This window comes from Harmonia axyridis, chromosome 2, assembly GCF_914767665.1.
Source record: "Harmonia axyridis chromosome 2, icHarAxyr1.1, whole genome shotgun sequence".
Classification (NCBI taxonomy): Eukaryota; Metazoa; Arthropoda; class Insecta; order Coleoptera; family Coccinellidae; genus Harmonia; species Harmonia axyridis.
In genome coordinates, this window is record NC_059502.1 from 18075536 (window position 1) to 18089858 (window position 14323).

The 14323-nt window shown below is 30.9% G+C and overlaps 1 protein-coding gene across 1 annotated transcript; it reads left to right on the forward strand.

Annotated features, from left to right (window-relative positions):
- The first annotated feature begins 2128 nt into the window (after positions 1-2128).
- LOC123673071 lies at positions 2129-8366 on the forward strand. Its single transcript, XM_045607492.1, has 6 exons — positions 2129-2830; positions 2894-3100; positions 4238-4507; positions 5094-5433; positions 5835-6268; positions 7669-8366. Exons 1-6 carry the CDS (start codon positions 2254-2256, stop codon positions 8295-8297), a joined length of 2457 nt encoding a protein of 818 aa, XP_045463448.1. The 5' UTR covers positions 2129-2253; the 3' UTR covers positions 8298-8366.
- Positions 8367-14323: the final 5957 nt, after the last annotated feature.

Sequence of the window (14323 nt, forward strand, 5' to 3'; positions counted from 1 at the left end):
GTTCTTTTTTATTCAAATGGACAGAATCCATATGAATTTTGAGGGAAACTTTCCGGTTGGCTGCATAATCACATAAGTGACATTTATGTTCTCTTTTATTCAAATGGACATAATCTATATGCTTTTTGAGGTTAATTTTCTGATTGGTTGCAAACTCACATAAGTGACATTTATGTTCTTTTTTATTCGAATGGACAGAATCTATATGAATTTTGAGGTTATTTTTCTTGCTTGCCGCATACTCACATAAGTGACATTTAAATTCTTTTAAGTTCAAATGGACAGAATCTATATGAATTTTGAGGTTATTTTTCTGATTGGCTGCAAACTCACATAAGTGACATATATGTTCTTTTTTATTCAAATGAACAGAATCCATATGAATTTTGAGGTAAATTTTCCGGTTGGCTGCATAATCACATAAGTGACATTTATGTTCTTTTTTATTCAAATGGACAGAATCTATATGAATTTTGAGGTTATTTTTCTGATTGGCTGCAAACTCACATAAGTGACATTTATGTTCTCTGTCATTCAAATGAACAGAATCTATATGCCCTTCAAGATTGCTTCTCTGGTTGAAAGCAAAGTCGCCTGTTTCATATTTGAAAGACAATCTTATTCCATTCTCATCAGTGTAATGATGAACAATATCCATGATTTCAGTCTTGTTATCCTCAATATCCTCCCCATCAGTCGTGTACTGAAAACTAGAACGAAAAAAATATTTGCAACATTTTAATTTTCAATTATAAGAGGTTTGTATTTCACCAAACACTGGAAATTTTCATTCAAAAGTGTTCTTCTAAAAAAATTGAATTTTCAAAAAGATATTATAAAAGAATATTTCACAAAGTGTGACATCTTTGTAAAAAGTTGCTTGACTACATTGATTTTCCTAATTAGAGAATTTGAAAGAGAAATTTCAATATCACATAATATAATCAAAGAGACTTTTTTCATAGAAACTATTGAAATCTTCAAGATCTAATCAACACAACTTCATAATAAATAAATTTTGAGATTATGGATATAGTATCTGTGTATTTGAATTATTGCAAAATAGAGAAAATTATTATTGAATTGTAACTAAATACTTTACATTATTCGAAACAAAAGAGATGGTGAACATTTTCTGACATTGTTCATTAAAATCAAGTGGAAAAAAGTGAAAGTGAAAAAAGTTAAAATTTGGCCAATCAACACTATCGAGAAAAAATGATGAATACTTACTCCAAGTCATATGAGTTTCCTTTTTCATAGCTATCATCACCTTCTCCCATTTCCATTTTTACTCTGTCATGATTTTCATCTAGGAAAATTTTTGAGTATGTTTCCATTTCTGACTTCAACACTTCTTAATTGTGAAACTAAATATATACAAGTACAAATCAAGAACAGTTTATATTGTATTATCTTTACTGTGCACAATAGCATGTAGCTTGCCTTTTTTCCCCGACTAAAAAGATAATATCACAGATAACAAGTCTTTGATAATATCTCCACGACACTCTCCAAGAAGAAATAACAAGTGTCTCTTCTATATATTACAGTGTTGCCGAACGTCTGAACTCAATATCGGTATAAATGACTGCGCAAAATCGGTGTATTTGGGGTAGAAATCGGTATAAGGAAGATTTTTATAAGAATATCATTTTTTTAAATAAAACATAAACAAAAAAACATTTAATTATCTAATAATACATTTTCTTCTAACCAAAAATAACATAAAGTAAAAAAATAAATGAAATTTCTTGACTAAAATCAAAATATCGAATTTTGAAGCAAATCTGATAAGAAAAAAATTTTAACCTTAATTTGTCTTACAAAATTCGAAATATCTCAGTTTTGGGGTCATCTAGTATGAATATATTATTTGTCCTATAATAATCATATTATTTGGAGTTGCTTCTAAATATCGGAAATACTCAGTTAAACCGAGAAAAAAAAACTATTTTTATAATTTATCTTACTTTTCCCCCAATAAATATTACAAATAATTATGAATCACTTCTGTTTACAATTATCTTACCTACACTTGAAAACGAATGCCGTAGATGGCGCAGCATCAAACATATCTTATTTGAATTTTATAATGAAAAGACTTTTCGACATTCTGTGAAATATCGATAAGCATTTATTCAGTGACCTAACCTAAAACTACAACCTCTCATTTGTAAACATTAAAAAAATTTGAATGATATTCTTCTTCGTGACCCAAGTATCCAACAGATAGGGAATATATTTTGCAAAATGGATCTTTGTTTCCAAAGTTTGGAAACGATTTCTTTGGTAGAAAAATTGTCATCCGCTTATGCTTCTGAAATTTGTGAAGATGGAAGAATATCTCTGCTGACAGAATATAATGTTTTCATTTATAACTTGACGAATTGTATGAACTATGAATTTGCTGAGATGGCTTTCAGGAAGATTTTGATAAAACTGCCAAAATCATCTTTGAGAGAAGAATTTGGGAGTGATTACACAGAAATGAGTGAGAATATTTACGAAACTAATGTACACAAAATAATGAGAGATTTAGATGTAGAAATGTCTTCTAATGAATTTAAGCCAATATCATTAAAGTGGTCCCCTAAAGGCTTGCAAGGACAATCATTTTGTGTGTTTGCTGTCCTCAATAATTTTCATGGACTTTCAATTATGGCTGAATACAGGGATAAAACAGATTCTGCTGATTATTATTGTGTAGTTAATGTAACAAAGTGTATAGTTGAACAGTTTGTCAAGCAATGGGAAGATAAAAATGAAATGCTTCATATATCTAGAATAGAAATATGGAAAGAACTAGTTTTGGCTACTAAGCCAATAGGTATATTGTGTTTAAATTGATTGAAATGTAGCCAATATTCTCATCTGAATTCTTTCATTGCAGCATTTGAATGGAGTCACATTATCAATAATGCCTGTGAAACTTATGCAATTCTATTCATTGCACATCCAAATGGTTCAGTCACTTTCTGGAGATTCAACAGAATAAGTGAACATAAATTAGAACAAATCCCTTTGCAATTTATCGATATATACTACTCCTCCATACAAAATATATCTACAATATATTGGAAAAAGCTTGGTACAAATGGTTAGTTACTAAAGTTGAGAAATTACCAATATTATATTATAATAATAATAGTTTATTTGTATAAGGTATATTACATGAACAAATAAACAATAAGGTAGCAGAGGCTTGATAATAAGAATTATCTTGCCTGTACGCTTTATTGATCCTGGAAATTGTCAAAGGTTGACAAATAGAGATATATTCAATGTTTTGAGCGGCCAATCACAACATCAAAAGGCATGATAACTCGAAACAGGCAGTATCAAGTTAATAAATCCATCCCCATTAATGGTTGGTTTATGCACCATTCCTAAGAACCAATAACTAAGAACTCTACCTAAGAATTCAGTTGCGTTTATTCACTCTCTTGTTAGTTCTTAGTGAAGGAAAGAGCACATGCTCGCACTAATTTCTATTTGTTCGATACTTTGATGTTTGAAATTGATATTGATTGTGAAAAAATAAAATTGAATTTTTTTCAGATGAACCAGATACTTTTCATCGATAAACACGAATTGCAGAAAATCAAATGGTAGAAACTGTCACTTATTAAGAGCTTAGTTCTTAGTTAAAAGTTGGCCAACTTTATAGTCATAGTGTAAGTTCTTAGGTAAAATGCATAAACGCCCTCATTGATTTGTTAGTGTTCAATTCTTGTGAACAAAAAATCTGCATGGTCGCAGTTCCCGGAAGGCTAACCGAAGCAAAACGACTCCCGTTCAAATGATAAATAATAATAGTGTTCAATTCTTAGTTCTTAGCTTTAGTCTTAGTTCTTAGGAATGGTGCATAAACCAACCAAAACTAATAAAACTTTCCACTAATAATATTTTTTTTGCACTCTTAAAATTGGGTTAAAATTTATTGATGGTATATTTATATACAAAATGAAATATGCTTGCTATGTATCCTTGGAAGTAGATACTAAAAAAAAAATTATTTCAAATAAAATATTTTAATTTGAGATATCAAATTTTGAAGTGATAATTATTGCAAAAAGGCATAGAAGGGATGAAAACATTTATAATTCGTCAATAATTTCTGTGATCATTTCCTGATTGAATGAATGGGTCCAAAAATAGAAAATAGATTTTTGCCCTTGTATTAAGATAATTTATTTTACTGTGTTTTTTAATCTCTCATATGCATACTTTATAGTTGGTGCACTATGTATTGGTGGCAGTGATGGAAAATTATCTGTGATAAGAGTAACAAATGTGAATCCTAAAACTTTGAAATTTGAGCCAGAACAAATTTTCGGTGAAGAAGATGATAGACGAAAAATAAACTATATAACTTCAATTGAATACAACTCTCATTCTTTTCTTATAACTGTTGATGAGGGTTTTCTCAATATCATTCTGGTTCAAGAGGATGGTACTGTTCTAGATGAAGTTTTATACAATACAGGAAATATGGGTATCACAGGTATTAATTATTATTACAATATCCCACAATTACTGCGTTTGGTATATGTCACACCGTTTGCACCATTCACACCATAAGCTCCCTTACTGTTTGGCAAAACACCCCGTTTGCAATGTCTGCACTGTTTTACGTTCAGTAAATATTAACAGGATACATGGGTGCTCAACCTTTCATTCCGTCTAGATAGGTGGAGAAAACGGTGCGAACTGTGGACCATAGATTACAATAATATTAACATGAAAATCAAGAAACGAAAGTACACCTAATTTTGTGGAATAGGAATTTTTGAGTTCAAGATTATCTTCCTGAGTCGACCGAGTCTGACTCTGACAATATTAATGTCAAGTGAAGAAACAGTGAAATTGTTTTTTTTTCTTTTCACAGAACACATTCATATATTCTTCAATATCAGCTCCGTCATTGTTTTTCACAACACGCACACTCCTCTTGCACTATAGTCATGTGATCTATCATCCATTCACACCTTACACCACTAGCTCTGCACTGGTGTGGATTTGCCGAACGCAGTAAATGTACATGAAATATTATTTCATTGTCCATACTTATGGATATTCAATTTTTATAGGTGTAAACTATTACAAGGACAATATTTTGTTACTTTTAACTGATGAAAAGTTGAAGAAGCTGACCTTAAACGTTGAAGAATCTAAAGTACACATAAAAGATGAAAATGTTAATTTAAATTTTGATAATAATGTCTTCAGAAGTTGTGGAATTGTTTTATCTAACAATAAAATATTTCTCGGTATATTTGCTTATCCTTGTCATTTGAAAGATATAACTAGACACGCTACTCCTTCAAAGTTCTTCATTTATCATGATGCATCTAAATCACCATTGAAAATTCTTCTGAAAAATACAGACCAGAATTTGATTGAATATTGGGATTGTTTAGAAGTTATGAGGTAAATATAAATGAAAACATTCAACTTTGACAATTTTTAACTTGTAGATTTGAGTTGATATGTCTTGGGATGGAAATTTTTCATCTTATATTCGTAAATAATTCACTTTGAGCACTTATAATTATTGGAAGTGTGTACTTATTTTGGGTTGTAATTAATTAATTTGCTCGTTATTAATGTCAATTTTATTAATTGGAATGAACCATTATATAATTACAACCTAACTGGGGTAAGATCATTCAATAACTAATTCTCATAAGAATTTTTTTATTCAGAATTAAAAAATATTTTTCCCTATTGATCTATCACTTTCTTTTGAAGGCAAGATATTTAAACTAAGTTGCAGACTGTTTTCAGGTCATTATTTGTGTACTTATTTAATGAAAATAATTTATTTACAGGATGTTATCTTTCAAAGAAAAAAAATTTCCATGGCATGGAATTGAGGATTTAGATTATGATAAATTAAAACTGCCACAATTGAAAACTTTGAGATGGATTTCAAAATTATCAGAGAATGTGTACAATATTGTTCCACAAATTAATGGATATTATATAAAACCCTACATTCTTCTGCATCATTTGGTAACCATACAGTTGGTAGTATCAAGAATGAGAAAATTGTTAAACGATTTATATCAAGGCAAAGAATTATCACTTTTCCAAATGCGAAGTTTGGATATCAGCAATATGTATTTGAAGGAAGTAGTTTTAATGAAAATACTTGAAAAAAGTGAAGTGGGAGAACGATTCATTGATGATATCATAAGTGTCATGGAGGTGGCCAATGAACTAGAATACCCTGATATGCCACCTTGTTTTTGGTGTGGAGAAAATATCCTTTTTCTATTACATATATTGGGAATATTCGTCAAATTTTCAAAATTACACTAATTATCACTAATAAAAAGTTCTGAGATTTTTACTCCTGATCTTTCAGGTATTATCACTGTTGCTATAAGTACAGTAATTACCGTACATTTAAAGTATTTCTAACAAATGTATGATCTCAATTGCTTTCAAGTTATGTAAAATTTGGTTATTTTGCTAACAAAGTATTTTTATAGAAATTTATAATTATGCACAAATAATGACAATGTAAAACGAGATTCCTTAACAGAAAAGTTTTCTGTAATAAATATTGTCTGGAATATCACTTATTAATTCAATGTCAATGCGGTAGAAAGTATAATCAGAATAAGATTTTATCAATATTCTACATTTTCCAACTTGAAAATGCTTTATTGGAAATTGGATATTCGAAATTGTTTTCCAATATTAGTGCCAATATTCAAAGAAGTCCCACATTTTTGCAGCAATTCCTTGATCATATTATGATTCCTAATACATAATTTCAAAATCAACACCAAACATTATAGCTTTGAAGGTGAAACTAAATGCCATTAATGGCTGTTTATTAGCTAAAGAATGATGTAAGTAGGTAGACAATTCAAATAGCAAAAGCAGTAATAATAAATTCCATTTAGTTAGTTTAGTTTAGTTTTTTGTTATAAATTTTATGAACATTATTCCGTACATATATGAATGCTTATAGCAAGTACTATCAAGAACAGTGCTTATTTTATTCTGGCAACACTGGGCATTAATCACTTTTTAATATGGTCAAGCTTTCCTATTGAAAAAAATGTAATGATCCTTTCCACATTCATTCACAGCTTTATTAAGTAGACTAGTATAAAATGAAGTCATCACATCGTTTATCTTCTTTGTATTGGTTTTCTCTGATTACATTCCTATTTTCCAGAATTAACTTTTTACAATTCCTTGTATATTTTCTTAGTTGGAAAGTGTTTCTGAACACTGAGTAGGCAGCTATAATGATTATTTTCTGAAGGTCTATTCAAAACTCATTTTCCCCATATTCTTTAGATTTATATTTTGGCTTTAGGAATCTTGAGAAAAAGTCTATCCAACCTCAATCCCTAAAAAATAAATATCAAGTTTTTAGGAAAGTAGCTAACAATAATTGAACATGAAATTGTCCTTGTTATGAGGATTGTTTAATTAGGTTCTTTGTTCTTGTTGATATTTCTTTGGAGAAACACATTTGTTTATAGTTTTTGTGGTGAACAAATTTTTTTTACTGTAAATTAAAATTTCACTCTATATATGGAATTGACTCAACTTAAACACATCATCGGGTTCTAGAATCCAAAATACTGTTTCTTTTAATTTATTATCTTGAAATCGAGATGAGTCCTTAATAAGATATACAGATTATAGGTCCAACATGTCTTCAGAATCACAAAGATAGCAGATGCTCTATTTCAATGATGCAGATATACCTCACGCCAGGATTTAAATGTCCATTCTGTAATTGTGTGGCTCACATAGAAATGGCTAAGGAGTTTGATATTGTGATATGTCCTTACTGTGATGTACCAATGTACAAAAGATACTGTCCTGAAAATGTGCAGAATGCTTTAGGAGAAACGGACGAACTTACAAAACAAAAAATGGAGCTATCCTTACAAGCTGATATTCCTGAACAAGTTTGTTATGATGTTTCTGAGACAGAAAATGTTTCAGTGGAAGATTTGGAATATTTAGCTTTGACTGACAGTGATGAAGAAGAAAATATTGAAGAAGGAATGAATCCAATGAACCTCCAATGTCCATTGAATGAAAATTTGGATGTAACAGAAAATCAAGAAGGTTATGAAGATTCATTCTCTAGAACTGTGGATCAGTCAAAACTAAATGATATTTCTGATGAAGAGTTGAAAGAATTTGAGAGTTCTGATGAGCAGCTAACAGGGAAAGATGATCAGGTAACGGAATTGAAAGAAAGTGGTTGTTCTGCCAATGATCCAGTAAATTTTGTCAAGATTGAAGAAAGTTGAGAAAATTTAAAATAATTTTAATTTTATATATGTTTAATTGTTTGAAATAAAATTGATTTACTGATGTAATTTTGTTCATTGAATTATGCATCCGAAAATTTTCAGAGAATATTTAAAGATGATTCACAAGAATTCTTGGGAAAACGAAATTGGCATTATTCAATTATGAAAGAACATCCAAATGAAATTTAGAAAATAAGAGTGGTTGTTTAGTCATTCATTTCCCAGTTGCCAGTAATTATGAACTGCTACAGGTAGAATGGGGGAACTTGATTGGATTGTTTCTCGATTGGATAATAAATGTACAGGGTGGGCAAATAAGCGAGGTAAGCGGCTATATCTCAGGATCCACTCATCGTAGAGACTTGCGGTAAAAAATTTTACCACTAAAGTGAACAAGAGAACACACTGGAAATTGTTTTGAAGTTCATACCTCTACCGCTAGGTGGCGTAATAGCTACCGTCGAGTAGAGAAATGAATTTTACTCGAAAATGTTTCATATGAAGTTGAAGAAAAAATATCATCACTGTAATCATTGGAAAATTCTCTATCATTTTGAATTCTCACTTTCGATTTTACGACATCAAATAAGGGTAGGTGAAAGGGAGAAATCTGACTGATTGAAACGCCTGTAACTTCAGTTTGGCTCAACATTTTTGAGCAAATTAGATCTCGTCTGAAAGATAATATCTTGTTGATTGAGGACAAAATATAGTCATGATAAATTTGTTTCTGTTGCTTTCGATAGGGGGCGCTAAGTCAGAAGTTCATTGTTTTGTTCATTTAACTCCGAAATTTCAAATGTAATGATATGATTTTTAACTGCAGAACGCTTGATATTATCGCTTTGCGACCTTCAAGTTTTTTCATGCAAATTTGATGGAACTTCTGTTTCTGTTAAGAAAATATTATCATTACATTTGAAATTTCGGAGTAAAATGAACATAACAATAAACTTCTGACTTAGCGCCCCCTATCTTAAGCAGCAAAAAACAAATTTATCATGACTATATTTCGTCTTCAATCAACAAGATATTATTTTTCAGACGAGATCTAATTTGCTCATAAATGTTGAGCCAAACTGAAGTTACAGGCGTTTCAATCAGTCAGGTTTCTCCCTTTCACCTACCCTTATTTGATGTCGTAAAATCGAAAGTGACAATTCAAAAAGATAGAGAATTTTCCAAGGATTACAGTGATGATATTTTTTCTTCAACTTCAAATGAAACATTTTCGAGTAAAATTCATTTTTCTACTCGACGGTAGCTATTACACTCCCTAGCGGTAGAGATATGAACTTCAAAACAATTTCCAGTGGGTCTTCTTGTACACTTTAGTGGTAAAATTTTTTACCGCAAGTCTCTACGATGAGTGGATCCTGAGATATAACAGCTTACCTCGCTTATTTGCCCACCCTGTACATCTTATCAAAATTATATTTGTTGGAGAAAATCTCTCCGGATGTCCATTGCCAGATTTTGGAGAAATGGGCGATTTCGTCATTTGTGAGATGTATCCAACGCAGTACAAAAACGTTGCCGACCGTTTAGACCGCCCTGATGTAATTGTTATGTTCAATATTGGATATCCTAAGATAAATAGTTTCACTGAACTAAATTATCCAGATACTTTAAAAACTATATTTAAACATAGATGTACCAACTATTCGCATTGCCATTTATGGTTAATAATGTTGAAAAATTAAAAATGTTGAAGTCAATCAGTATAATGAATTTAGTTGTTTAAGATGTTTCAATCGAACAATTCAATTATATTGTGTAACACAATTTTTAATTGATATTGAATATCGATATCATTATTCAATGAAGGTTATACACTGTCCGTAAAGTATGGAACAAATTCATTTTTAGCTAAAGAGACCATTTTAAGAAATAATCCTGAAATACGTCGATTTTTTATTTCAATTTACCGTATTTTAAAATAATAATCCAATATATAGGGTGAATTACTTTCGAGTAATATGACGTTACCCCGTAATTTTTTTTTCAATGGAACAACCCCATTTTGTCTCAATTTTCCGATTACCTACTCTAGCTGAGCTGATTCCAAAAATGTGTCACATGTTGATTCCAATTGGTACAGGGTGGATAAGAATACTATAGTTTTGTGTGTGCTCATAAAGTAACGCGTAACATTCTTTATTAGTTAAATTAACAATATTATCAAAAATACTTATTGTCTAGCGGCAATAAACGAATAATGACATTTCACAAAAAACTAGACGATTATATATATTTTAAATAGATAAGAAATAATTTCTTTCATATTCTGTCTGCTAGACCACAAATACCAAACATGTTTGGAAACAGCTCATTTTTATTAATCTAAAAATGTAACAAACTACAAACTACAAACCAATTGCCGCTAGACAATAAGTATTTTTGATAATATTGTTAATTTAACTAATAAAGAATGTTACGCGTTACTTTATGAGCACACACAAAACTATTGTATTCTTATCCACCCTGTACCAATTGGAATCAACATGGGATACATTTTCGGAATCAGCTCAGCTAGAGTAATCGGAAAATTGAGACAAAATGGGGGTGTTCCATTTAAAAAAAATGACGGTGATGTCATTACTCGAAAGTAATTCACCCTGTATATTAGAATATTATTTTAAAATACGGTAAATTAAAATAAAAAATCGACATGTTTCAGGATTATTTCTTAAAATGGTCTGTTTAGCTAAAAATGAATTTGATCCATACTTTACGGAAACAGTGTATACGATCTTAGTATTGATGAGAGTGATCTGGAATAACAATGTTATCCAGGAATTCATAAGAAACCTATTTCAGAAAGATTTTAAATAACTAGACAATAATATAGCTTTTGGTTGATTTGTTGGTGTTAGTTATGTAGGTATGGAATACCTAAGATGCATAGAATACCTGGTGTGTTTACTGATTCGATTTTGTTCCAGACTTTTTGAGAGACCCACCTGTTGCTTTGGTGGTGTGCTTCACCAGAGTGCTGTAAGGTGGAGCTCTTTAAAATTTTTCGAATTCCCGCATCTGCCTGGTGCCGTTTAAAAAGGAAATACTGATTTCAGACACTGCAAACATTCACAATAAATTACAATTCAGTTCATATCGAATTTTCACTCAAATGAATGGAATATAATGACAGACCATAGAATATAAAATATTATTGTTCTATACTCAAAGTTCACGACAAGAGCGTAGAAATAGGGGGATACTAGGGGTAATTACGCGGTGCTCCTAAATTGGAGATACAAATGAAAATGACAGATTTCCGGATCATTTTAAGAAAAAAAGTCCTACAGCATGAGTCCCCAAACATTTTGTTTTGAGATACATGTGTTGAAGTTCAAGTTATTTTCTCGTATAATCTTCCCTTCACAAGATATTTAATATGAATTGGCCATAGATATTCCAGTTTAAAGTTTTCACTATGTGATATGCTAATTTTGAATGCAAATCTACAGGGTGATATATTTTCTGGAAGGATGCCTGCTTCCTTCCTCCAAAACTATATTTTGGTGAATGGCTGTTAGTTTAGAAAAATGTAGAAAAAAAACTCTGATCCAGTACTATACTTTTTGGTTTGTTATAGTTTTGTCGTATCTGCTATCGATTTCGAGAAAAATCTCTAGTAATCCTCAGGAAAATCCAAATTATTATGAAGATCCAGCTAGTAAGCTCTAATGAATGCATTAATTATAAGTTTTGGTATTTATTTACCTAATCTGTAGCGAAGATTAATAAATATTTGATAAACTGTACGACACACTAGAAACAACCTGTATATTGAAAGCAAAGCCTTTGTGGGCTCATATTCATGAAACTTTTTTTTCTCAAAATTATCCAAGTAATTTCTCATTTTCCTTCGTAACTCTTATTTGAGAACAAGGTGAGCACAACTGAATTAGTAACAACAAAAATTATTTCGAGTGATTTGGTTCAAACTTCATTATCAAACTTCTTTTTCTAACATAACAGATATGAATAAAAGTTGTTGTCAAAAATTTTTTGTCGATTATCCCTCCCCAAGAAAAAAAAGATCTACGCCATTGTTTCACAAGAGTCGAGAAATGTCGAATGTAAACGATGTATGCGCCATCTGAAAAGCCCGCGATCCCTCGAAATCAAGTAGGTATAAATCCGAAAAATCTCCCGTTTTGTCTGAAAGTTTTACAGCTATAAGTAGACACACCAGGTATTCTATGCATCTTAGGAATACCTTCCAATACGTTCTAGAATTTGAGAATTTTAAGACGTCTTTTTAGAAAGCGAAATCCAATCCATTTCCAAATATTTTATTGTTTTCTCTTCGTTGGTCCTTGATCTTTTGTTTGAAGATTGATATCTAACATTATCGAAGTCGTCTGCCGGGGACAGAAATAACATGTCTCCTAAAGGTTCGCCGCAATTAAAGATCCCTGCCAAAACAATAATTAAATTCGCATAGAATGGCCAATGAATTTTCTGCTTGTGAATGCCTCGCTCTGTTACTGTTCCATGAGGATATTGAGCGTATAAAAATTTAAAATCAATTTATCAGAAAAATGAGATTTTGAAAAGAGAATTTTCCAAGATTTTTCGACTGTATTTTTCTATCACTTCAAGTACAAAAAAATTATATGCTAACAAGCATTGTTAACAATATTAGAGGCCAAAATTGAGCAACCTATTTTTGCTTTTGAACATTCAAAATCTACCATTGTGCCTAAAAATTTTTTGATTGAATACTACGTTAGAAGTTCTAAATTACAATTTACAGTATTTGTAAAATTGATAGAATTATTCATACGAGAATTTTAAATTTAATATTCATTCTTCCTTGACATAATACGGTTAATTCAGTGTAGTGCCTCTGTCAGCTCAAGAGATGGCGTTCTGGGATTCGCGCCACACCTACTTCGGCGAATTCATAGAGGTCGACGCGTTGCAGCAGAGTCACCTCTCCACCATGTGTCTAAGGCAGATATCGCTGGATTGCCGGTATTATAAAAGCATAACTGTCGGTTGAGTCGTGTGTCAACTACCAAATTGCATATTTCTAGAAAAGAACACTGAAACAGCGGTTATCCCTTATAATACCGGCCCTAACTGATGAGTCGACTAGCGATCTCGTGACGACACCGTAATCCCCTTCAACTAACTTTCAGGAATTGTTGAATTCTTTTGTCAATATCAATACTTATTTGTGAATTCTGGAGAAATTTGCAAATTAGGTTCAATACTTGGACCTTGGTACTCTTTTATTGAGTGAAGATAATCCACTTTCAAATTTGTCTACAATACAATATTTTGAAATTCATTGTAACTAATCGTCTAATTTTATTTTGATTTTTAGTAGCTAGTGGTCCCATTTCGAATTTCGTAATAATTTATACAGAGGTACTTATTTTTCTGCCAATTTCTCTAAAAGGGCATAACCTTCAAGCTAGGATGCATCATTCTTAAAATGTAATACAGCTAAACAACGATCTCAAAACAAAACTCGTTTTTCAACTCATTTCATCCACATATCATCGATTATTACAAATGCAATGAATTACGTAATTTTATGGGCTTTGGAATCATTCATAAAAGTAGATTACTGCCAATCAGTGCCACATAAAATAGGAAAATTCGGAATGATATAATTGATAGTTGATATAATTTATTCGCTTATGTTGTATAGGTACCCTATGTATATTGAATTTCTGATGATATTAATAATTACCATTGCTATACAATGATGATGATTATGAAGTGCTACCTCTAATGTTTCTTGAGTAATCTAGAATATAGTTGACGTTTAATTTCGGCCATTTTTATTCAGCACCTATAGTCCTGCAGCTGTGACATTTTGTTAATTAGAAATGAAATGAGATGAAGAAAACTAGGAATGAAATATTTCACTATAAAATTTGAGCAGAATATTCTATTTAAATTAAAGATGAATTGGATGATGTTGCACTGATTTGATTTTGATGAATTAGTATGAAGTACATTGCGGTGACAACAAGATTATATGTCAAATTAAAGAACCG

Bases quoted from the DNA above. Each gene is read 5' to 3' on its own strand.
- LOC123673071 (XM_045607492.1), top strand. From the start codon at position 2,254: ATGGATCTTTGTTTCCAAAGTTTGGAAACGATTTCTTTGGTAGAAAAA. The intron at 3,101-4,237 runs GTTAGTTACTAA...CATACTTTATAG, and splicing joins GAAAAAGCTTGGTACAAATG to TTGGTGCACTATGTATTGGT. The intron at 4,508-5,093 runs GTATTAATTATT...CAATTTTTATAG, and splicing joins AGGAAATATGGGTATCACAG to GTGTAAACTATTACAAGGAC.